The 24,448-nt window shown below is 42.1% G+C and overlaps 1 protein-coding gene across 1 annotated transcript in view; it reads right to left on the reverse strand.

Moving 5' to 3' along the window:
* Positions 1-254: 254 nt before the first annotated feature.
* Positions 255-24,448, reverse strand: part of RSPO3 (R-spondin 3) — a 65,797-nt gene continuing 41,603 nt past the window's right edge. Inside the window, exon 5 of the mRNA XM_077300059.1 lies at positions 255-1,533. Within this exon, the coding sequence (XP_077156174.1) occupies positions 1,337-1,533 (197 nt within the window). The 3' untranslated portion in view covers positions 255-1,336. The remainder of the gene's footprint in view (positions 1,534-24,448) is intronic.

Genomic DNA, 24,448 nt, shown 5'->3' on the forward strand with positions numbered 1-24,448 from the left:
GTGATACCTCATTCTTTTAAAATTTTGCTCACTAATTGTTACAAATCAGAACATGGTTAAAGGGCCAGTTCAAAAGCTAAGTAATAAAGCTAATTTACTCTCCCCTTCCCACTTGCCTTCCACTTCCCAAAAGCAATTTGTTCTGGATTATCAGTGATAAGCGCAAAGATTATTACTATATGCTGCTTGCAGGTGGCACCCCAATAATCTCCTGCTTCTAAGTACCCTAATTTTATGTACACCATGCACAAATGTATCTTTAGTGAAGTGGCCTTCATTTATTAGATAGCACATTTCTAAAGAACAGCATCCATTTCCTCTGTTTACAAAGCAGGTTGTGTGGTAGTGTTTAAAAGAGAAAAGAAAAACATCATCAGTGCAAATGGTAGTGTATTTTGTGGTCTATTTTCTCTGTTCTTTATTAACTCAGTGTTTGTTTTCCTACAAATATGATTTGTCAGTCACGGAAACTTTGTAAATGTAGATTTAAGTTACACAGAGTTACAAAAAGCCTAGAACAGCACATGCTGTATGATCATGGTCTAAACCTGAAAATATTGTGCTGTCTTGCAGATAAAGCACTGCATAGCTTAGTGCCGCTGTCCTTCAGAAGAAGAGCCTCCAATGTGTTTATTGTTCCTTCTATTTTGCTCTTCCTCCACCACCACCGCTTGCCTTCAGAATCTCTCTAGCTGTTTAGTTTGGAGTTTTATACATGAGTCCCAGGAACCACTGGTTCTGAAAGGTGCTACTGGACTCTGCTTTTATTGTGCTACTTCAATTGCAACACGGTTACCCATTTGAATCTGGTTCCGAAAGGGTATTGAGTATAAAACGGATCCCCACAGCCTTTTCAGAGGTTTCCCCCTTCTCTTAAATTTTATGTAACATGAACATTTATGTATGTAGAGATATTGTGCCACTGACTTAGATGTCTCTTGTTTCATAAACAATAGATCAAAAATACTTTACAAAGGAAAAAGGACAGCTTTTTCTGTCCAGATATTCAATATATTGCTATACCTTATACCATATTGATAATTATATACAAAACTTTAAAATTGCCTCTTAGAGATGTATGGAAGCATATAATAAAACAGTTTGAAAATATCCCACTTAAAAGGTTTCTGTTGTTGTTTTTTAAACCACCTTGGATCGCGTCAGTTTGCTGAATAAACCATGACTGCACGAAGAATATAATAGAACGTATTTGGAATGTCATTTAAGATTTAGGTATAACATAATATTGTTCTTTTGTGGCTTAAATGGGGAGCACCAGCCCCAGGGTCTGGTGGAGATAGCAGCAGTAAAAGTTCTGAACAGTGGTGTAAGGCAATTAGTGTACAGTGCTGATGGTGATTGTGTGCAGTTTCTGCTGTTTATCCTGCGTTCTTCTTTTCTTTGGCAGCATTTTGCCTTTGTTTTCCCGTTCTCTGTTTTGCCTTCTGGATTCTCGGCCTCTGTTTTCCTGTCTAATTTCTTTGCTTTCATCTCCCTTTGGCTTCTTTCTTCTTTCCTCTCTGTTTCTTTTTCCTGAAAAGCAAGGCACATTGACATTCTTTAGAATGTGCTGTTATTTTATCCCTTGTATTCCTAAACTGGGGTCAGGCATGGCTTTCTTCCACTAGCTACATGAGATCTGAAAGTCAGAACAACTGAAAAGGTACATAGAAGAAGAAGAAGGGTTGGTTCTTATATGCCGCATATCTTTACCAGAAGGAGTCTCAAAGTGGCTTACAATTTCCTTCACTTTCCTCTCCCCACAACAGACACCATGTGAGGTGAGTGAGGCTGAGAGAGCCCTGATATCACTGCTTGGTCAGAACAGCTTTATCAGTGCTGTGGCAAGCCCAAGGTCACCCAACTGGCTGCATGTGTGGGAACACGGAATCAAACCTGGCTTGCCAGATTAGAAGTCCACACTCCTAACCACTACACCGAGCTGGCTCTCCATCTTAACAGTTTTTCAGTGTTAAAAAAGCATTTTAAATAATTATCCTAAAGACATTTCCTTCCATTTTACTATAACTTCTGTACCTTTTTGGTAGTAATGCATGCACAAAAAATCACTTAGTATTTTTCCAGTTTTGTGCAGTGGTGATTAAAGCTAGTGTCAGCAGGCCAGACATAAAAATCAATAAAAAAATAACAACACAATTAAATGGTATTGAAGTATTAAATGCAAAGAAACTCATTTTTTATTTGCTTGTGTAAACAACATTACATATATTAAACTGCCTGATTATATTAAATGTTTTGCTTCTAATAGATAGGAAAAGTGTGATTCAATTAATGACAAGCAGCTTTGAAAATGAAGTGTGCACATTTGAAGATTCAGCTATAGTCTGCATAAGTCAAATTGTAACAATTAAAGAAATTCCTAACAATGCATCAGTTAAGATGGATAATGTGATCACTACAGCACCGAGTTTTCTATGAAAACAGGAAATAAATCATGGCAAAATTAAACTATTGCTCTAAAGAGTACATTGGTTTTGTGAACTACCCATAAAAATCCACAAAGGGGCACTATGGAGCTTTCCAAGGCCATCATTTGTAAACTGTGCAAATAAACAGGATTCTTTTACAAGGGTTTTTTTGGTGGGGACAACTGATTTTCTAGAAAGCTCTATGATTATGTAGGAAGGACAGTATGGTCTATATTTGTTCTTAATCCTGTGTACCATATTCTTTCGACATGCTTTGACTTTTAAAATGTTTGAGCTCCCTGACCCAGGCTGAAAGGTTATAGAGAGGGAAGTAGGCAGAACTGTGACTATTACCCAATCATTTGTGGTACATTCAGTGGCAGAAAGCTCTTAATAATAATCTCAGGCATTTGCTAAGGAGAGCACTGTGCTGATAACTATCTGCTTTCCCGACTACTCGTTTATATCAAATAAATGTTCACATCAGAATACAAAGGGGAGGCACTTAAAGCCTAGGAATAAAATGCATTCCTAAAGAGAGTTATGCCCATCTAAACCCAATGAATTTAGAATGGTTTCCTAAGTTTAAGATTGCACTATGAACTGTAAACTGTATCCTGCTGACCAACTCATTTAACCCTGATTAGTCCCTCCATTATTCCAGTATGATGACCCAGACTTTAACTCATGTAAATCAGATTGACTTCTTGCTGTGTTGCTAATAGTACATAGGACTTGCATTGCCTATCCTATAATAAAAGCCATTAAAAAAGGGAAAATATACATAATTCCAGTTAACAATCCCTAATGGAGAAAGCATGCTGGAAGAGCCAATTTATGAAAAACCACTGATGGAATTCTTCTTTTTTCCTGGGTCAGCCTGAAGTCACCTATACTCCATTAATGCAATGCTACATAAATTCCTAGTTCCTTTCTCATTTCCAAGAAGCATGACCAATTCTTTGGAGAAGGGCCAGCTTTCAAATACACTCAGTCTGAATTCCACAAATGTCTGCCAAAAACATAATTCTAAATATTTTTCTCTCAGGGCCATTTCGCACGGGGATCTTTGTTGCAAATTGTTTGCGGAATGAAAAATCGCCATTTAAAATAGTGGAATTCGTCGTTTTGCACACCTGGCTTTGTAGTGGAATCAGTTGCGTTTTTTAGCGTTTCCCACAGGCTTCCGGTCTCGGCAGAAATCGCTAGAAAGGAAGCGCTATTGCCAAGCTCGTCCCGCCCCTGGCCGTCAAGCAGCCAATGGGCAGCCGTTAGCATGCTCCCAAACAGCCGCTTTCCCTTTAAGGAAGGTTTTTTTTAAAAAAAAACAGACCCATAGCAACGAATCTGTGTAGATTCGTTGCTACGGAGAGACCCATCCAGCTGCCTATTGTGAGCTATCGTTTGATTGTATGATCGTTTGCACGCTGCCTCGAGTGATAAAAAAAATCCCCCCCCCCTTCTCACGGGCTCGATTTTCGGCTGAATTTATGTGTAAAAAATAAAGGGACTTTATTTCAGCAAACGGGCTTTTAAGTGGTTTGTGCTTAGTGACTAAAGGTGAAGGACTGAAGCCAGGGAAGCCTCTAAACAGAAAGAGGCTCGCCAGTGCGTTTATCCCCGCTCGCTCCGAGAAAAAAAAATGGCGATCGCTTCGCCGGAAGTTTGGAGGAGAGATCCAGGGGGAGGGACTTTGAAGAACCAGCTACAATGGTAACGCACAGGTCTTTAGCGCTAGTGTTGCAGATTGGTTGCAGGAGTGTATCGCTATCCGGAGGGTGAATCCAGTTTTCTGGATTCCCCTGAAAGCGCCACAACGAAGCGCTTATTGCTGATCGGTTTCAGGATTGTTGCAGATTGTTGACGACGTCGTGCGTTATGGCAAATTAGTAGCGTTTTCAATCGGCAACCATTGTGCTATTTTTAAGCCGTGGGAAATGCCCCTCAAAGCTCCTATCCAGTGCAAAAGATACCACATTTTCATCCTCACCAACCTTTGTTTAATGAATGATCTGGTCCTCCCATATTTAAAGTAATTGTGTGCCACTAATGAAGGAGAGAGGTGAATGGCAAACTGGTTGCCTACTTGCCTATATTAAACTTTTCATAGAATCAGAATCACAGAGTTGGAAGGGACCTCCAGGGTCATCTAGTTTGCAGAATGCAGGAAATTCACAGCTACCTGCCCATCCACAGTAACCCGTTTTATGCCCAGACGATGCCCCCTCAAAACTTGAATCCCCAGCCAGACTGGTATGGAAGAAAGTTTGCTTCTCTTACATTTTTATACTGTCCTCCCTTGCGGCTGAGAGCAATTCACAGAGAAAATGAAGTCCAATGACAGTTGCAATATAATTTTAGTAACTCTATTAATCAACAATAACGTCAACACATTTAAAATTTCAACCAAACCCCCACAGACTGGTCAGATTGGGATTGCCCCATGATGTTTCTGGTGGGCACATCTGAATACGATGGTTTTCTGGAGGGACCAATAGGGACCAATAGGCCTCAACCAAATGCTTGGCAGAACAGCTCTATTTTGCGGGCCCTATGGAACTGTGTTAGCTCTGATATGACCCAGATTGCCCCTGGGAGCTCATTCCACCAAGTCGGGGCCAGGACAGAGAATGACCTGGCTCCTTTGGGGTCAGGGATCACCAGCTGATAGGAGTTGGCTGAGCGTAGTACTCGTTGAGGTCATAGGTGGAGAGGCAGTCCCTCAGGTCCACTGGGCCCAAACCATGTATGGCCTTAAATGTAATTAACAAGACTTTAATCTTGATACTGCATTCAACTGGTAACCAGTGCAGCTGTTGGAGCATGGGCTGGATGTGGGCCCTCCAAGGTGTTCTCATGAAAACCCTGGCCTCTGTGTTCTGAACCAGCTGTAGCTACTGGAACAAGGATAAGGGTGGGCCCACACAGAGTGAGTTGCAGAAGTCCAGTCTAGAGCTGACCGTTGCATGGAACACTGTGGCTATGTGTTCCGAGGCCAAATAGAACACTAGTAGTTTGGCTTGATGTAGGTGGGAAAATGCCAGCTGCACTATTCTTGTGACCTGTGCATCCAGGATCATGCCCAGGTTCCTGAGCCACTGACAATTGCACCCCATCCAGGCTGGGTAGTCGTGCTTCCTCAGTTGGACCCTTCCTGCCCAGCCACAGGACCTCCATCTTTGAAGGTTCTTGAAGATGGGAACAACATTTACCTACCTCCAATTTTCAGGCACTTCTCTTCTCAAAGAATCATCGAAAATAATGGACAGAGGTTCAGAAATTACATCTGCAAGTTCCTTTAGTACCCTTGGATGCAATTTATCTGGCCCAGAGGAATTAGTTTCAGTTAAAGAAACTAGGTGTTTATGGACTGTCCCTACAGTGATCCTAGGCTGCAACTCCATCCCTCATCATGTAATATGATTTTGCCATGTTGAGCATGAAAAGACTGAGAAGTAGGAAGTAGGAATTGAGCAGTTCCGCCCTCTCTTCATCACCTGATACAATTTCACTTTCCTGTCCCTGCAATGGTCCTACCATGTCCTTACTCTTTTTCTTAAAGGTAAAGGTATCCCCTGTGCAAGCACCGAGTCATGTCTGACACTTGGGGTGACGCCAGTGCCTTCCCCAGTCATTACCGTTTTACCCCCCAGCAAGCTGGGTACTCATTTTACCGACCTCGGAAAGATGGGAGGCTGAGTCAACCTTGAGCCGGCTGCTGGGATCAAACTTCCAGCCTCATGGGCAGAGCTTCAGACAGCATGTTGGCTGCCTTATCACCCTGCGCCACAAGAGGCTCTACTCTTTTTCTTACTTTGAAAATAACTAAAGAACCCTTTTTCTTTTCATTGGCAAGATGTGTTTTTGGATGGAAAGGGACCTATCATAACACAGTTCTTTCCCCTGTTCTATGAAAAAAACATCAGCAGCACCATGGATACCACCATTAAAATATATGGCCCCCAAATTTTCCTCAGCAAATGTTTTCCCCATCTTTTTTCCCCTTGAAATTGAGAAAAGAACAGCAGCAAAATTCTTACACAGCCCCATGCTGTAACAAGACTTCATATCCCTCCCACCCAGCTTGTAAATTGTTCTGTTCAAAGAGAAATAGTGCTATCAGGGAAAACTGCTATTGAGGCATGCATTAGCTAATCAATTAATCACTGGTGGAAAAATATATTTATTGAAGATGAAGATGTTCCTTTAAAACTAGTCTTATCTAGGTAGTTGAAGATATTATTTCATTCCTCCCATGCACGTTGTCCTTTTTAAAGACTATGTTCAGCTGGTGCGGGCATTTGAGCAATTCAGAAATACAAATGTGATGCTGTATTATGTCAGAACTGCTTGTTTAGTCTGCCTTTTGAGAAATAATCAGGAAAAGTTATACATGATAAGAGACAGATGCTTCTACCCTAGCAAATATCAGAACTCTTTGTGGTGCAATATTATAACAGTAGAAAAGCAACAAAAGGAATTTTGATTTAAGCCACTTTGAAATTACGTGTTAGTAATTCTCTTAAGAATGCCTTCAACAAATGAATAGTTTCAGATTATTTAATGCGGTCATACAGGCTTTTCTTATGCTGGTAAGACTTTTATTTCCCACCTTCTCAATAAAGATAAGAAAATGGTAAAGTCTTACACTCCTAACCCATGGTACATAACCCATGAATAATTCTGTCTTTCTCACACCCATAACTGAACTAGAATAATTTGGGTGTCAGTGCATTCTGTGCAGAGATAAGGAATCAACAATTTACTGTAGCAAGAGACTTTCAGAGCATATGGTTCCAACTGACTTGAGGAAGTAATCCAAGCCACATGCTCCAAAGAAGAAGATCCCCCCCCCCAGCAAAGATGTATTTAGTTTAAGGGAAAGTACTTTCTGTTACTAAATATTGCAAGCAGACCTGAAGAGGAAGGAAAATTCAGGTTTGGTCTAAATGTTACTTGAATACACACGAAGCTGCCTTACATCTGTCATGTATCACTGAGACTTGGCTGAACAGTGGTTAACTTCTGAGAACTGTGTCCTCCAGGGGACTTGGAACACATACATCAAGTGACTGAGATGGTCTTAGGGTAGTGTTGAGGATCCCATGGCTGATCATCCAATTCATGTTGAGGATGTTTTAACAGAAGAGGTTCAAGATCTCATGGCCTCCATGACGACATGGTCCTGTCTCAGCAAATAACTGGTTTCCATATCATGAAGGTCACACTCCTGTTCTGGTATATGTTTTGAGTGAGAGGAATGCAACTTGAGGGTGGAGAAACTGACACTTGAGTCAATGTGATATAATTATTTGAGTTTTAGAGTATGATCTGGAAGACTAAGGTTGAAATCCTGCTGAAATGTCTGGGTGGGTTGCTGAAATGTGTCCCCCATGGGGACACAAAAAATGGCAGAGCATGCTGCTCCACCACAATGTGCTGGTAGTGGCGTGGAGCAGTGCTGCTGGTGCAGAATTGACCATAGAAAGATTGCTGCTCCCAAAGACTTTTACTGCTACTGTGTTTTCATATTCTAGCTGTTTCAAAGAGTTGCCAGTTACATATTTTATGTTACTTATGCTGCATTTGTAATATGATTAAGGCAAGCTAGCTGAGATTCCAATTTGCCCCCCCCCACATCAATTTATTGATTCAATAAATTAGGCAATGCAATGAAATGCAGCGAAACTGAATTTTACTGGTTTGTTTCTACTATTACCTGATAGGTGGTGGTATGTGTACTCCATCTGGACAATAGAGAATTGAATGTCAAATGCTACTATTTGGAAAAGGTTTTAATTCTGCAGCACTATATAATATAGTGCACAACTAAGCCAGTTGGTAGACTTCAGTAACTTCTCGGTCTCTGTTCTATTTGCTGGAAGTGAAAAGTGGCAGGTAGAGAACCTTTTCTGCATTGCATTACACTGAGCATATTTTGGTTTTCTAGTGTCTGGATAACCCACTTGCAAAAGTCAACCCCCCTTCCCCCAGTCATCTAGCTAACAAATGAAGATAATTCCTTTGAGCTTTAACTGAATACTTCTGGTTTTGCAATGCACACTTCTGCTTAGGCAATAAACATCTATCATCTACCATTCATTAATATTAATTATAAATGGTTACTGGCTCAGAGGATCCAAGATCAGCAGCTGAGATTTCCCCCCAATCTGACCTTATTAAAGTTTGTATAGATAGTGTTCTGTGAAGAGGAGCCCTTAAGTCATACGCCAACAATAACTTGAGTTTGCAGAATGTAGCACAAAACCAGTATAATCAGTAAGGGTGATGGAAAACCAGGGATAGAATAGAGAAGGGAGAGGAAGTGGGAAGAAAATGAAGCCCCGCAGAAGGACCCCTTAAACGTTTAGACTTATGTGTTGACGTAAAAACAAAAAGAGAGATTGTCCATAATGATAGTGTGACATCACATATTACTGTAAATAAAGGGTTGTGTGAGTCAAATTGTGTTAATCTCATGTTTCAGGAATGTACTAGTTTTGTGTCTGATGCCTGTTTTTGGGTTTTGTTTTTTTTAAAAAAATAATGATTAGTATGGGGTTTTGGCTACCGAATAAATGGATGGTTTTTTAGTTGATTGGCTAGTTGATCAAAATTGTTATTTATTTTATTGGGGTTTTTATGTATTGGGGTTTTATCTTGTTAGCCATCAAGAGCCCTTGTGGGTGTGGCGTAATATAAATGTAATAAATAAATAAATAAAATAATTAAACTAAATCCCTCAGATGATGACAAATAGTAAAGACAATTAGAAAACAAACTGGCAGATGTAATTGTAAGCTAAAGACCAAAGCAAAGACACTAATGCAGCTGTGAAACTTTATACCATAAATTTAGATTACAAACTATGAATCTTTATACCATAAACTTAGATTACATTTTGACCAATGAATTGCGTCTGATTTCTTTCCTTTTTTATTAGCACCTGGAAAAATTGTAACCTACTTAAAAGGAAAAAAGGAATATGTACCATAAATAAAGCCAGACAGGGATGGTGGGAGGAGTTGGGACTCATTGTGTACCTGATTGGCCATCCACCCAATGAATGACCAATAAGGTAGGCTGCCCTACCTATGGCCACATCCCCCTCCACTGCCAGCCTGCTCTACTCGACTGCCTACAAGAGGTAAGGCAGCCAGCAAGCATGAGCTGGGAGGAAGGGGGAGGGCCTGGAACCGCAGCCGGGCCTGGGAGGGAAAGGAGGTGAACCCTGGCCTCGCTGATGTGTGTGTGGGGGAAGGCTGCGACCCTCACCAGCACTCCCCTCCACCCCAAGAAGGCCCACTGCGGCCTCTTGGCTGGCCTGCCCAGTGTGGGCAAAGAGAAGGCTATTGCACATTGTATTTTAAATTACAACAGACTATTTTGTAGTCATATCATATGAACGGTTGACAAAAATGCTGTTGGTTAAAACAAGTAAAATTTTTATTTAGGCATTTTTATTTATTTAAAACTTTAAAAGTACTATGATTAAAATATTTCCCAAGATTTTAGCAACTACAACTTTTTTCTAGGTACTTCAGTTGTATAGTAATGATCCATAAAGTATAGTCCTATTGATGCTTACTCAGAACTAAGTCCCACTAAGAGTTAAAATCTACATACTTAAAAAAAGCAGTGAAGCCACACTGGAAATCACATAACTGTGTTCAAACAAGTGCAAGGACTTGTGGAGGGGGGGGGGGATATAATTTTTCCTTTCCATTTTCCCCTTCCCTGAGAGCCCCCACCATCCCTGTCTGGCTTTTCCTACTTATCTATCCTTCCTACCTACCAGCCAACCTATCTATCTGCTCCTCCGTCTTCAGCTTTCCCTTTCCCTGACATCTTGTACCTGAGAAAACTATGGCCCAGTTGTACATTGCCAACTATTGGGCTGGGCTCAATTGTGCAGTGAGGAACATACAAGGACTTATAGGAAGACATTTCATTTTCTCTGTATGCCTCATTCCATCTTCCTGGTAATCCTCATATCCTCTTCTTTCTCTACTTCCCACCCATTAATTAACCTAACATTTATCTGTCCCTCATATTCAGCTACATCTATTTACTTCATTTATACCTCACCTTTCTCCATGATGGGGACCCAAAGAAGCTTACATCATTTTCTTCTACTCCATCTTATCTTCATACAACCCTGTGAGGTAAGTTAGGTTGAAAATGTGTAACTGGACCAAAGTTACCCAGTGTTTTAAGTCCCCAATGTATTTTTTTCAGATTTTCATGAAAACCCAAGGTTTTATGTTTCTATAAAGAAGAGTTGGTTTTTATGCTTCACTTTTCTCTGCCCTAAAGAGTCTCAGAGTTGCTTACAATCACTTTCCCTTCCTCTCCCCACACACATACCTTGTGGGGTAGGTGGGTCTGAAGATAGTTCTGAGAGAACTGTGACTGGACCAAAGTTGCCCAGCAAGCCTCAGGTGGAGGAGTGGGGGGGGGGATCAAAACCAGTTGTCCAGATTAGAGTTTGGCATGCTTAACCACAACACCATGCTGGCTCTCTGTCTTGTCTGTTCATTGCTCCAGTCCCTGGATTTAAGTATCTGCTGATTTGGCCAGGTTGAGAATATATTGATGATAAACTGATTACTCTCCATGGTCAAGCTCCGAAAAGAAGGCTGTGAATGTTTCAAGCAGAAGCTCATAGTATATGATGCTGACTGGCTTGCCTTCTGTCATGTCATGAATGGCTTTTAAAAATTAAAAATAATGTCAGGAGCATGAGAGGCACAGTAAGAATGATGGTTGAGCTAGTGTTTGATTCACTGAGATGTATATGTGATTTCCCATTTGTAAAGCCTACTATGCAACTTGCAAATTCACTATTTTATTTTCTTGTTACTTCTGTTTTCTCCCTGAGTATAAGTAAAGCTTTCTTTCAACTAACAATGAATAAGACTGCAGCCTTGATGCTATTTACTAATTTCCTTTGAGAACAATGTTTAGCAGAAGGACTATAACTATTTTCAACTACTAGTAAAGCCCATTGCAACCTTAATGGCAATGGGCACTAACCCATAGCCTGCTGTGGATCTTGCCAGGGGAACCTTACACACAGAGACATACTTGTCATGACAAATCGCTCAACCCAGATTGTAAATATCAGCTCTGCAGGGTAAAAATGGTGCTTTGGAGGGTGGACCATGAGGAGCTGCACCATTTTCAAGCCCTACATCCAAGCCACAAGGAATATTCCCAACCCGGGATAGCCAACTTCCAGGTGGGATCTGGAACTCTGGAATTAGAGTTAATCTGCAGTCTACAGAGATCAGCTCCCAGGGAAAAATGACTACTTTGGAGTGGGAACTATGAGGGATCGCAACCCTGTGTAAATGCTTTAAACACACATATGCTAGTGCCAGTTGGCATCAATGGTAACAAATACCACTTCCCATTTCTCCCTCCAATTAATTCCTTTTTAGAAAGGCAATTTTGACCTTTTAATGGCAGAATACACAAGCATGGGAATGTCCATGAATCCTTTTTTAAAAAGAAAAAGTGATTGCTTATTAAATCAGAATTAGAAAACTCAAAAAGCAAAACTTAAGGTACTGTTTCTGTGAATCCTGCCTTTAAAAATATGTCATTTTAGCTGCCAGTAATGTCATAATAGCGTGATAAATATAGCTTGTGTTAGGCAATAGTCTAGACAAAATGATGATTTATCATGCTCTTATGGGTCCTGCTGACAGTGCCTGTGCCAACTTGGACACTTTCTAAACCACTTCCTAATAAAATGGAGCCAACTGTGCAAAGTTTTCTTTTTCTGAAAGGTTTGGTGAAGGTGGTGCTTGTAATTGTTTGTCTGAGTGGTAAGGTAATGTTAATGATTTGGTGAAGCCAATTCATAAAGATTCTAGTTTAGAACACAAGAAACAGTATTGCTGTTCTATCTGGCTAACAGTGTCTTCCAGTGTCACAATTCATGGAAAAATAATTAAACTGTACTGTGTTTTGCTAGCCTAACTTTTTAAAGTGTCCGTTGCTCTGTGGTTAAAATTTTCAAAATGTTTTGTATACTTTGGCCACATTTATTAGACGTAATGATGAACTGTTTTTCTTTCTTTACTTTGCTACTTCTTGTTTTTTGTCCACCCCCTGTATTTCTAGTATTTGAGGTCTAACATCCTAGAATTCTAGATTCAAAAGGAGTGTGTGCCAGCAACATTTCCTCCCTCAGTCAAGTTCTCTTCTTCTCCACTATGTGTCAGTATTCTCTAGGTAAATAATATTCATTTAAAGAACTAGCGGGGAATGAGCTGATTACTGTTGTTGTCTGGTGTAGGGCACACTGTTTCCTTAGATCAGTTCTGTTAAGGATGCCAAATAAAGAAAAGTGAGTGTATGAAAAGACTCTGTTGTACACTATAAAATCAGAGTCCAGTAGCATCTTTGTTGGTCTCAAAGGTGCTACTGGACTCTGATTTTATTGTACTACTTCAGACCAACACGGCTACTCATTTGAATCTGTGGTACATTGTGGGCAAAACATGTTTTATGAATAGGGATGGGCATGAACTGGTAAAATGTGGTTCAGTACATGGTTGCAAAAAATTGCAACTCTATCTTTAAGCATATAAAAGCAGTCAGTTAGATGTCATCCTTGTATCAATAACTCATGGAATGCTTATAAATCAGAAAGCAGTTCCAGTTATTTAAAAATTTTAAAATATCAATAATTTGGAGCCTGGTGATATCCTATCGAATGATATTTCTTCTACATACACCATGAGGAACTAAGCCATGTGGTATTGGTGCATATATATAATCCAGTGTTTCCTAACCAGTGTGCTGCAGTGTGTTTTTGTTTTAACTTGGAGGGGGGGGGGCTGTGACTGGGAACTATGCCGCAGAAGGCCCCTGACAAGCTCTGAAGTTTGGGGGTGGGAGAGTGGCCTGCTGCAGCCTAGCACCTAGGCATGGCCTGGTGATGGGCCCAGCTAGACCCCTGGCAAGATCTGAGGCTTCGGAGGCCTGGCTGAGCCTAGCACCTTGCTATGGCCCAGAGTTAAGCTGAGGCAGGTCCCTGACAAGCTGCAGATGAAATAAAAATAAAATAATAAAATAAAATAAAAACCTCTCTTAAATTTGTCCTGGAAGTGGAGGGAGTAGAGATGCTGTACATTAGAGAAAGAAAATGTGGCTGTTTTCATTATAATGCCCGTAAAGACCAAATGTGGGAAGCAGGCAACAATTAGCTCAATCCCATTTGTTGTGCAGACAGCGGAAATTAATTCCTTTGTTTAGTTCAGTCAAACATTGACTAAATAGCAAATTAATTTTTGCTATTTAGCATACTCCACACAAAAATGATGTGCACACACATCTTATTTAACAAACATTTTATTTTATTAGTGATGTAAACACACTGTAAACAAGTGAGAGCATTTTAAAGAGGATTCTAAAGAGTGCGTGTGGGACTTATCATGATGGCTTTCTTTCTCTGCTATGCAGGATTTTTGCTGAGGATCTGTTTGTAGTTCTGTGAGATCTCCAGGCTCCACCTGGAAGCTGGCAACCCTAGCAATGCAGATCAGTTATGTCTGGGTGATGTCTGTGCCTGGGGACATAGCAGGGAGGGGTGGCTAGCTGACATCACACCTTGAAAAAATTTTCAGGTGTGCTTCCATAGTCAAAATATTGGAAAGGCTGATAATCATATAGATGGATTATTCACATCACAGAAATTTAACTGTGTGGCAAATGTAGCTGAGATGTGAATGCTATATCACTGCATCCCATCTTCATGTGCAATAATTACCACAAGCAACTAGCTAGCTATTAGATTTTTATCCTGTTCTTCCTCCATTGAGACCAGGAGCATGCATATAGATCTCAATTCTCACAAGAATCCTGCAAAGTAGATTAGGTTAAAAAAGACTGACTGACCAAAGGGCATACTGAAAGCTTAATGGCAGAGTAAGGATTTTAACCTGGGTCTCCCCAATTCTAGGATAATATTCTAGCATCTGCTGGTGAATAATGGTTCTCAAAGCAGACATGCACGAAAGTAGTGTTGGCCAATAACATTCAAAGAAGAAACAATTTTTTACAGCATGTAGTATTCTTAAAATGACTAATCAAGCTGCTATACCGCCCCTTTTCAACCTTTTGACCATGGAGGAGTTCCTGAAATAATATTTCAAGCTTTGAGGATATCAACTGGCCATGCCTTCTTGTCATATCCCCCAGAAGTGCCATGTCAGGCTTGTGGAGGACTGTAGGAGAAAGATAGGAGGCGGTGTTATCCTGGTAAGCGGCCCACATGACAGAAGGCAGTTTCCAAGAAGATACCTCTGCACGCCTAGCACAAATCTGGCAATGTGCAGTGGGTACTCATGGAGATCAGACTGTCAGTTGCTTAATATGGAAAGTAATTGGATTAATTTCTTGGACTAAGAGTTCTTGTGTGTCCCTTGGACTGAAAGGCGAACAAACCGGTCAGTCCTAGAGGAGATCAGCCCTGCCTGCTCTTTAGAAGGTCAGATCCTGAAGATGAAACTCAGATACTTTGGCCACCTCATGAGAAGGAAGGACTCCCTGGAGAAGAGCCTAATGCTGGAAGCGATCGAGGGCAAAAGAAGAAGGGGACGACAGAGAATGAGGTGGCTGGATGGAGTCACTGAAGCAGTTGGTGCAAACTTAAATGGACTCCGGGGAATGGTAGAGGACAGGAAGGCCTGGAGGATCATTGTCCATGGGGTTGTGATGGGTAGGACATGACTTCGCACCTAACAACAACAACAACAAAGGAGTTCAGACTGGATCACCATCTTGTCTGGAGCTGCTAGAACAAGAAAGAAAAATTCTTCTCTATTTTCTTTCCAACAGACTTAAGCTTAATGAGCAGTATGGGAGCAAATTATGGTACCATTGCCCCTTCTAGCCAAAAACCATCAGACTTTCCATAGAAGGAATGGCTCCTCCAAAATATACACTCTTTTGTTCACTTCATGTCTGGTTTTCCTACCCAACTTGATCCTAATTGTATTGCTCCTGATTTCTGGTAACCCATCTGAGCCACTGAGTAGACAAAGTTGAGTTAATCCAATCAGCCTCCACCCAGCCTACTTATTGTTCATTCTTTTTCATACCATTAAGCTCAAGCTTTCTGGCTTTGAGTCATATCTTTCATCTCCTACCTCAGTTACAACATACTGCAGTTCACCTATCAGGTACACCTGTGGCCCTTAATCACCTGTCATCTGCATCAGAAATTTCAAACCCTATATCTGTCAGAGCCTGAGTTCTCATGGGTACGTTGTGATCTTTCCCCACCCAGCATCACTTTCTATACCCGATGTTGTCAATTTCATCTCTTTGCTTTCTGGGACACATCCTTTTTCAGGACAGGTGCAGTATATTTTCTATTCCTCTATGTAGTTAACTTCCCCCTCCCCCAATAGAACTTAGTGTTTGTGTTTTCTCTGTGTATTTCTCAATAAAATACGTCCTTTTGAACCAAATCAGGTCTGCTTACTTAAAGGTTTCCTAAAGGAATTGGACTCCCGTACAGACACAGTAAAATATCATGGTTACGCTCCTCTCACTAAACTCATTTCCCCCACAAATTAATATTTAATACCCTGTTTGGGGAAGAGTAGTTTAAGGTGGAAGAAACCACAAGATGCTTGGGAGGGGAAGCAATGGAAGTGGCCAATTCCCTATTTCAGAGCTGAGTCCATTAAAGCAGGAGGGGCAAAGTCGCAGACTCGCCTAAAGCTCCCACAAACCCCTGGTTGGGAATCTTTGTGCTATATTCTCAAGAAATTGAGCAATATTGATTTTTGTTGTGAAAACATCTTATGCAGCAACCATAGAGGAAATATTTAAGATACGCAAGGAAAAATGCAACAGAAATCTGTTACCAAAGTAACCATTGATTGGCAAAATTTAAAGGACTTGGAGACATGAGCCATACTCCATATGGGACGGCTGCAAACAGCAAGCATAAAGCTCCAGCATTGTATTGCGAAATCTCCATTATTTATCGGATTGTTTCAAAACTTTAAAAACCAACAGTTCCATTTTGTAGTAAACAATATGGAGTTTTCATATACATCTTATGCAACAATCTCATTGTTGCAACTGTTTTATAATTTTTGTCTTCACTCACTAGGGCTGCTGTATACTTGCTGCTGAGAAGATAGAGGGTTGCGACCAAGAAACTCTTGGTGGGCCCTTCTTTCATCTAGTGATTCTCCCCTATTGTCCTTCCACAGCTCTTCCTCCTCCTCGCTGTTTCTCACCCTGACAGCTGACAAGTAAACAAACAAGATAACAGGTGGTAGTGAGGAGGAGAAGCAACTGTCATGGTTTTCTGTGGGTGACAGAAAAGAAGAGGGCAAGCAAGCAGTGATGGATACTACCTCAGGAAGAAAAGGGCCTGATAGCACAACTGTACCATGGGCCCTGGTCCAATAGAGAAAACCACCATATCAGTGGTCCCAGTCCAGTGGTTGCCTGGTCAGAAGCAGTGACCACATTGCCATGGAATCATTCAGCTTCATCCACTGGTGGCATCAGACTTTTCACAGGGATAGGCTGCCAGAGGAGTAAAGGAGGGAAAGCTGAATACAGGGTGCAGATAAAGGGAAGTTTGCCTTGTGGGTGGGAAGAAGGAAGCAGTAATACGGCAGAGTGGTTTACCTCTACTCTGGGAGAGGAAAATACCCAATTATAAGGTGTGTCTCTGGTAATGAGCAGACCTGCTGGTACCCTTTAGAGCCACTTGGGCAAGCTGATGTGGGTGGATTACTGTGTATATGAAAGGATACAGCCTAATTAGCTAAGCACTGAAAGCCTGATTGTAACTCCAAACATTAAAAGAAATTCAGATGATGCCATAACCAGTCTAAGTTTAAGTACCTCAGCCTTAAGTACCTAGGTTTAAGTGATTGGAGACCCGTGCTGCTGAAATGTTTTATAAAACATCCTATACATAAACAAACATTTGTTATTCTATACAGCTCCTGCCTCAATGATCTCCATGTTCTTCTTGCTCACCACAGAATTTATCTCACAGAAGCAAACCTTTATATCTGCTACCATTATAAGCAAGGGAAACAACTGAGGGAGAGTGTTATTTTGAAAGTGCCCCCCCCAGAGGCTTTGCAGGTCCTCTTGGTTGATTTATAGAAGCTGTCATTTCCAGATATTCAGGCAGAGGTGGACAAAACCTTAGATAGTGAGTTAGTTGCTACTAATCTGAATGAATAATTCTAAGTTAGGTAAACCAATGTCTATCCCAATATAAGCTTGCTTTGTCATGTGTACTATGCCGGGAGATCTATAGAAGGTGAAAAGGATTCTCTCTTATTCTTTCTATCTGCTGGTGGTGTTAAATCATAATTGCAACCACTTTTCTGAAGCCAATTACTAATTATCATACTGGGAGTCTGTGGTTGAGTTCTTAGTTCTCAGCATCATCGTCATTTTAAATAAAGGACAGAAATATACTCTGTTAGTTAAAATCCCTGCAAGAAAAGGAACAGAGGATTTCCTGGCAGAAACACCCCCACCCTTAAATATAAACAACCAAACTTCACAAGATTATAGTAGTAGCTTGGACTCACAGAATCCAAGTTATGATGACCCAGCAGTGTATGCAAAATGTCAGCACCGAGATACGGTAATTAGCTTCATGTTAATTTTGAAGCCTCAGCAATCTGGAGAATAACCACAAAGAAAGGGCATTAACCGTAACCACACTGGTGTCATTCACTTGCTGTTACTAGAGAATTGTGCTATCCTGATGTTTTTCAGCTGTGAGCTCTTTAGGGTTTGTTCCAAGATCCCCAATTCAATACGTTTTTCAGAAGAGAAAACAGACTGCGAGTGAAATATTTTATGCTCTGAATGTTACAATCAGCCATACTATCCATAACAATTTACAATCATCACTACATGAGATGGGAAGAAGAATTAAAACCCTGTGCTACAATTGTCTGTGCTAACAAGGATGGCGATAGATATTTGAGAAAAGCTGAGCACAGGATGTTCTGGTTGTCCGCAGCCCATTTTCTTTCATGGTTCCTTTCCTTATCTTTCTGACCATCCTGTAGTTCAATTTTTAATCTTCCTTTCCTTGCTGAGTAGCTCTTTTTTTTGCTTCCCATTCTATTTTGTGGTTCCCTCCTCTTCCCAGTCCTCAACAGGACTCCCATCTCAGTAAGCTGAGCATGATTCTTCCTTATACAGGTGCTGGTCTCAGAGGCAAGGCTTAATTGACAGCAATTCAGGGACTTGCAAATTTGTCCAAAGCTTCAAAGAAAGAGGAAGGAGTGAGGGAGGAGACGTGCCAACTGAGCGGCCAGGCAACATGCCAGAAGATGGGTCTGGATGATAGGAGGAAGCTCCCAACCAATGCTATACCCTATAATGCTGAATCAGATTGGATTGAGATGGGGTCAGGGAATTGATATCCCTGTAGACAGATGGAATCTTAGAGTTGGAAGGGACCTCCAGGATCATATAGTCCAACCCCCTGCAGAATGCAAAAAATTCAGAACTACTTGCCCACCCACTATGACCCCAATTCCATGCCCAGCATGAAATGCCAATCATGTCCACCTGGCCTCTGTGGAGAGAGGATCAGTGAGTCCAAGGTGTTCAGCCCTCAGGAAAGTGACAGACCAGGGAGGATGAGCACAGGTGCAGCTCAGGAGCATCTGGAGAGTGTCCTAGCACCCACAGGGCAGAGGGACTAAGGGGCAATATGAGGCCTGTCAAAGTTCCCACATGGAGGAAGTGGAACCCTGGAGGGCCCTACCTTGTCAGGCTCACTCCCAGAATCCCTGGACCCTGACAAGAAAGTTGGAAATCTGTTTTAAAAGAAACAAGATACAAAGAAGGGTTGTGTTCATTTATAGATGAGAGAAATACACTCAAATATTCCTGTTGCAGAATGGCACTGAAAAAGGGCTGATCTCACATGTGGCTTTGATTAGGTTCTGTCAAGCTGTTGGGGCCTCATGATCATTATCTGCCTAGCATTGCATCAAGCAGAATTTGGAGATCATGACTACAGTGGCACTGTAGCGAAGTGGATTAGTTAATTCGTCTGCAGGACACACATGGGAGTTAGGAGGGTTTGGACTGTCCTTTATGCTGAACACGGAACAAACATATATATTGACCATCCCACATAACTGGGAACCCATTTGGTTAGTGGGCATGGTTGTCTTATATGCATATCTAATCTACACACATGTAGTGTTTCTGTTATAAGCTGTTCAGCACAACGGTGGACAGTGACAGGAAGTAGCAAGTGGAAGGGCCTGATACAGAGGTTCATTTTGAACCTACTTAAGATTACCTGGTTCAATATCTAGCAATATTTCTAGCCAGCCATGCCCAGTGTGCATTCCTAAATCTTCAGTCATCAAATCAAAACTTCTAAAAAAATCTTTCATGTTTTGTTTGCTCTAATGAGAAAACTATGTGCAAAATCTTGATCCTGAGAGCCAAAAATGCCCTCTGTAAGAAGATAAGGCATTTATTACATACAAGAGATATGCAAACCTTCATCATAATCTAGGTAGACAGAAATTAGGCAGCTGCAAGAATAATATTAAGGAGTGTATACAGATAGCTGAAAAACTGCCTAAGAAAAAGGTTTATACAACTTTTTGAAAGTTATGTACATGTATGACAACCTGCAATATATTTTCAAGGCAGAACACAATACATTTCTTACCTCTCCCACATGAAGTCCAGTCCTTCTCAGAATCAAATTATGTTGGGAATAATGGGGTTTACCCTTAGGTAAATGTGCACAAGATAGCAGCCTTTGATTACTTTATTAGACCCTATTGTGCTGTTTCTGCTGGTTCTACTTTCACTGAATGTTAATGAAATCTGTGCTCTTAAACAAAGAAAAGTGACCAGAGATGAAGTTACAATAATACCTTCCACAGAAATGCTAAATGAACAGCCTACTTTCCTCTGCAACCCATTGAATTTCATTGATGCCTGCATCTGTGCAGTATGTGAGTGGGCATAAATAAAAGGAATTGAATCACTTAATAGTTTAAGCCTGCTGGCATTGTATTACATTGTCTTCAACTAAAACCACAATGACCCCAACAGTGATGAACAGCTTTGGAAATTTTAGTTAAGCACTGTTTTAGGAAATCTACTGAAAGCCCAACAGGACATCCGACTGGACTCCCTCTGTATACACAAGAGTCAACTGCATATTTATCAAATCCGGTCTACAAATATGTTGGATTCACTACATAGACACATACTAATTAGGGACGGATGAAGTGATTTTAAAACCCTAAATAAAATTGTTAGGCATAGCCAGAACGTGGGACTTTTTCTCTCCAAAAGCAAAATGAAATCTATTTACGGGTTTAAATACATGAAATAACCTAAAATGTTATAGAACAACTACCTTGCATCTTCGGGGCATTTACCTCAGTGGATGTAACACTTTGGGGAAGGCCTTGAGTTTCTTGGGAGTACATCTGGAGTTATTCAGCAGAAAGGACAGGAGCAGAAGTCAAACTTCCCTGAAAGTCATCTGGCCACTACTGCTGATCTTCTACTGCAAGCTTAGAACTGTGTTGGGTGTTTTTAGGCAGTATTCTCAAATCACGTGGGACAATGGTGAGGCCTAGGAGGGCCTGGCTGTTGCAGTGGATAAATTTACCATGTGCCTAAAGATCTAAAATAATCTCTTGTCTAGAGAGGTCCTTAGTAGTTGAGCCTATACGAAAAGGCTGATGAAGATAGAAATTTATATCTTAACATTCTACCAGTATTGGCTACAATGATGCTTGCAACCCTTTATTTATTTGTTTGTTTGTTTGTTTATTTATTTATTTATATTTCTATACCGCCCATTTCTTTGCAGCTCTGGGCGGGTTACACAGAACATTATAACTTACATGAAACATTATGCAGACTATAACATCAAAACAACTTTAAAAAACGCATCATACAGAACCACAATTATAATTTAACTAGCAAGAAAGCCCATTGCAACCAGGAATGCAATGGGCGCTAGGACCCAGGGGACACCAGGAGGTGTTTTTTTTTCTGCTGCGTGGAGCTGTGAAAGGCTCCGACAGGGTTTTTTTGTTTTCTGCTGCTTGGAGCTGGGAAAGGCTCCTACAGGGTTTTGTTTTCTGCTGCTTGGATCTGTGAAAGGCTCCTTCCGGGGTTTTTTTTCTGCTGCTTGGATCTGTGAAAGGCTCCTGCAGGGTTTTTTTTTCCTGCTAGCTCTCGTGGGCGTGCCGGCTTGGAGTTCCTACAGGGGTTTTTTTCCTGCTGCTTGGAGCTGGGAAAGGCTCCTTCAGGGTTTTGTTTTCTGCTGCTTGGATCTGCGAAAGGCTCCTACAGGGTTTTTTTTTTCTGCTGCTTGGATCTGTGAAAGGCTCCTGCAGGGTTTTTTTTTTCTGCTAGCTCTCGTGGGCGTGCAGGCTTGGAGCTCCTACAGGGAGCTGCTGCTTGGAGCTGGGAAAGGCTCCTTCAGGGTTTTGTTTTCTGCTGCTTGGATCTGTGAAAGGCTCCTGCAGGGTTTTTTTTTTTCTGCTAGCTCTCGTGGGCGTGCCGGCTTGGAGCTCCTACAGGGGTTTTTTTTCCTGCTGCTTGGAGCTGGGAAAGGCTCCTTCAGGGTTTTGTTTTCTGCTGCTTGGATCTGTGAAAGGCTCCTACAGGGTTTTTTTTTCTGCTGCTTGGAGCTGTGAAAGGCTCCTTCCGGGGTTTTTTTTCTGCTGCTTGGAGCTGTGAAAGGCTCCTGCAGGGTTTTTTTTTTCTGCTAGCTCTCGTCGGCGCGGCGGCTTGGAGCTCCTACAGGGGTTTTTTTTTCTGCTGCCTCTCGTCGGCGCGGCGGCTTGGAGCTCCTACAGGGGTTTTTTTTTCTGCTGCCTCTCGTCGGCGCGGCGGCTTGGAGCTCCTACAGGGGTTTTTTTTTCTGCTGCCTCTCGTCGCGCTAGCGGCGAAAGGCTCCTCCGGGGGTGTTTTTTTTTTTCTGCAGCTTCTCGGCGGCTGGAGTCTTGTGTTGTGTTTGCGGCGGGGGCTTCCTTGGGGCCGGCCTGACGCGGTGAGAGACGCTTCGCGCCTCTCACCACGTCAGGCCGGGAGCAACTGCGAGCCGCGCTGAGCGCGGCTCGCAGTTGCTGGGGCTGGGAATCGGAGGGACCAATCGGCAGGCGCTTCGCGCCTGCCGTTTGGTCCCTCCGGTTGTCTGTCATGAGGAAGGGTCCAATCCGGACCCTTCCTCATCCCGGACACATCCCGCCCCAGAACCCCTTACTGTTTTATTTAGTCCGTGGCGCCCGCGGCGCCACGGGCGGTGTACAGATAACAATTAACAGTAACTTTGGGAGAGTCATGGGCAGGCGTCTGAGGGGACCAGCAGGTGTTTTGAGTCTGTCGGCCTCAAGCAAATGCCTGGTGGAAGAGCTCCCTCTTGCAGGCCCTGCGAAGCAGTGGAAGTTCGGGCAGGGCTCTGATCTCCTCAGGAAGCTCATTCCACCAGGTGGGGGCCAGGACCAAGAAGGCTCTGGCCCTTGTTGAGGTCTGACGCACTTCTCTGGGGCCAGGGATCCACAGCCAGTTGGAGGTGGCAGAGCGTAAGACTCTTTTGGGGGTATAGGCAGGAAGGCGGTCTCTCAGATACACTGGGCCCAAACCGCGTATGGCCTTAAAGGTGATTACCAGAACCTTAAGCTTAATCCGGAATTCAACTGGGAGCCAGCCAAGTTGTTGGAGTGCCGGCTGGATGTGGGATCTCCATGAGGTTTTAGTGAGAATCCTGGCCGCAGCATTCTGTACCAGTTGTAGTTTCTGGATCAAGGATGAGGATAGGCCTGCATAGAGTGAGTTGCAGAAGTCCAGCCTAGAGGTGACTGTCGCATGGATCACTGTGGCTAGGTGTTCTGGGTCCAGTTAGGGCGCTAGTAGCTTGGCTTGGTGGACGTAGTAGAATGCCAGCCGCGCTACCGTTGTGACCTGGGCTTCCACTGTAAGGGAAGCATCCAGGATCACGCCCAGGTTCCTGGTGGAGTGGATATATTCTACACATTAAGGCATAAAGCATCCTATCAAGACTCCAGTTAAATAAAGAGAAGTAGACCTATCCATAGTGCTGCCAGAGGGAAAATAAGCTGACAAAAGATACAAAGAAGGCAGCATAAACTTACAGCACAGCGCTCCGCTGATGATCTCTTTCATCCACTCCCCACAAAACCCAAGCAAAACAGATCTAGATGCTATTTGCTCAGCTGCCATAGAACAGTCTTCAACACTAATGTAACTGGTCAGAGTTTTCATAGTGATTCCTGGCAGGATTGCAAGTCCATCTCACTGTTTTGTCCATGAACTTTTGCAACTGCTTGAACCAATCACAAACAGCACAAAGGATCATGTCACAGCCACTGGTGCATGAAGTGTCCCACATCTTAGTTATGCCTCAAGTTTGCTGAGACTAGTTGATCTTTGCTAGTGTTGGTTAGCAACAACAGCAAAATTTAGATCCTATTCATACAAAAGGTCAGAATACAGATGGGATGTGCCAAAACATCTTTGTGACAAGAGTCACAAGCTAATGGGGAACTGGGCTCATTCCAGTGTGACAGTAATTATATGGTAGAATGGGATAACAAAGCAATATATGCATGTTTTACTTTGATCATGATGTATTGTCCTGATTGTTCAGGCATTCAGTGCTCATATTCTCAGCTCCAAGGGAGAGGGATACTGGGGTGCAAAATTCCTGAGAATCAAGTCAGCTTGAGGACCCATGAAGCAAATGCATTTCAGTTTATTTTACTTGTAGTGCAGTTCTGCACTGTAGTCACTAAGGACATGGGGAAGGCAGAGCTGCATAAGAAGCAATCCCGGTTTCCTGGTACTGTTTGCTGCTTTTTAGCAGACATTTTTTAGAAAGCTCTCCATGACTACAAACTACAATGAGGCTGAAGTAAACCTGAGGTGTTGCTAAGTCCATCAACCATCCTAATATGCCTTCTTTCCTCTCTATCCTT

This window comes from Paroedura picta, chromosome 1 (assembly GCF_049243985.1).
Source record: "Paroedura picta isolate Pp20150507F chromosome 1, Ppicta_v3.0, whole genome shotgun sequence".
Classification (NCBI taxonomy): domain Eukaryota; kingdom Metazoa; phylum Chordata; class Lepidosauria; order Squamata; family Gekkonidae; genus Paroedura; species Paroedura picta.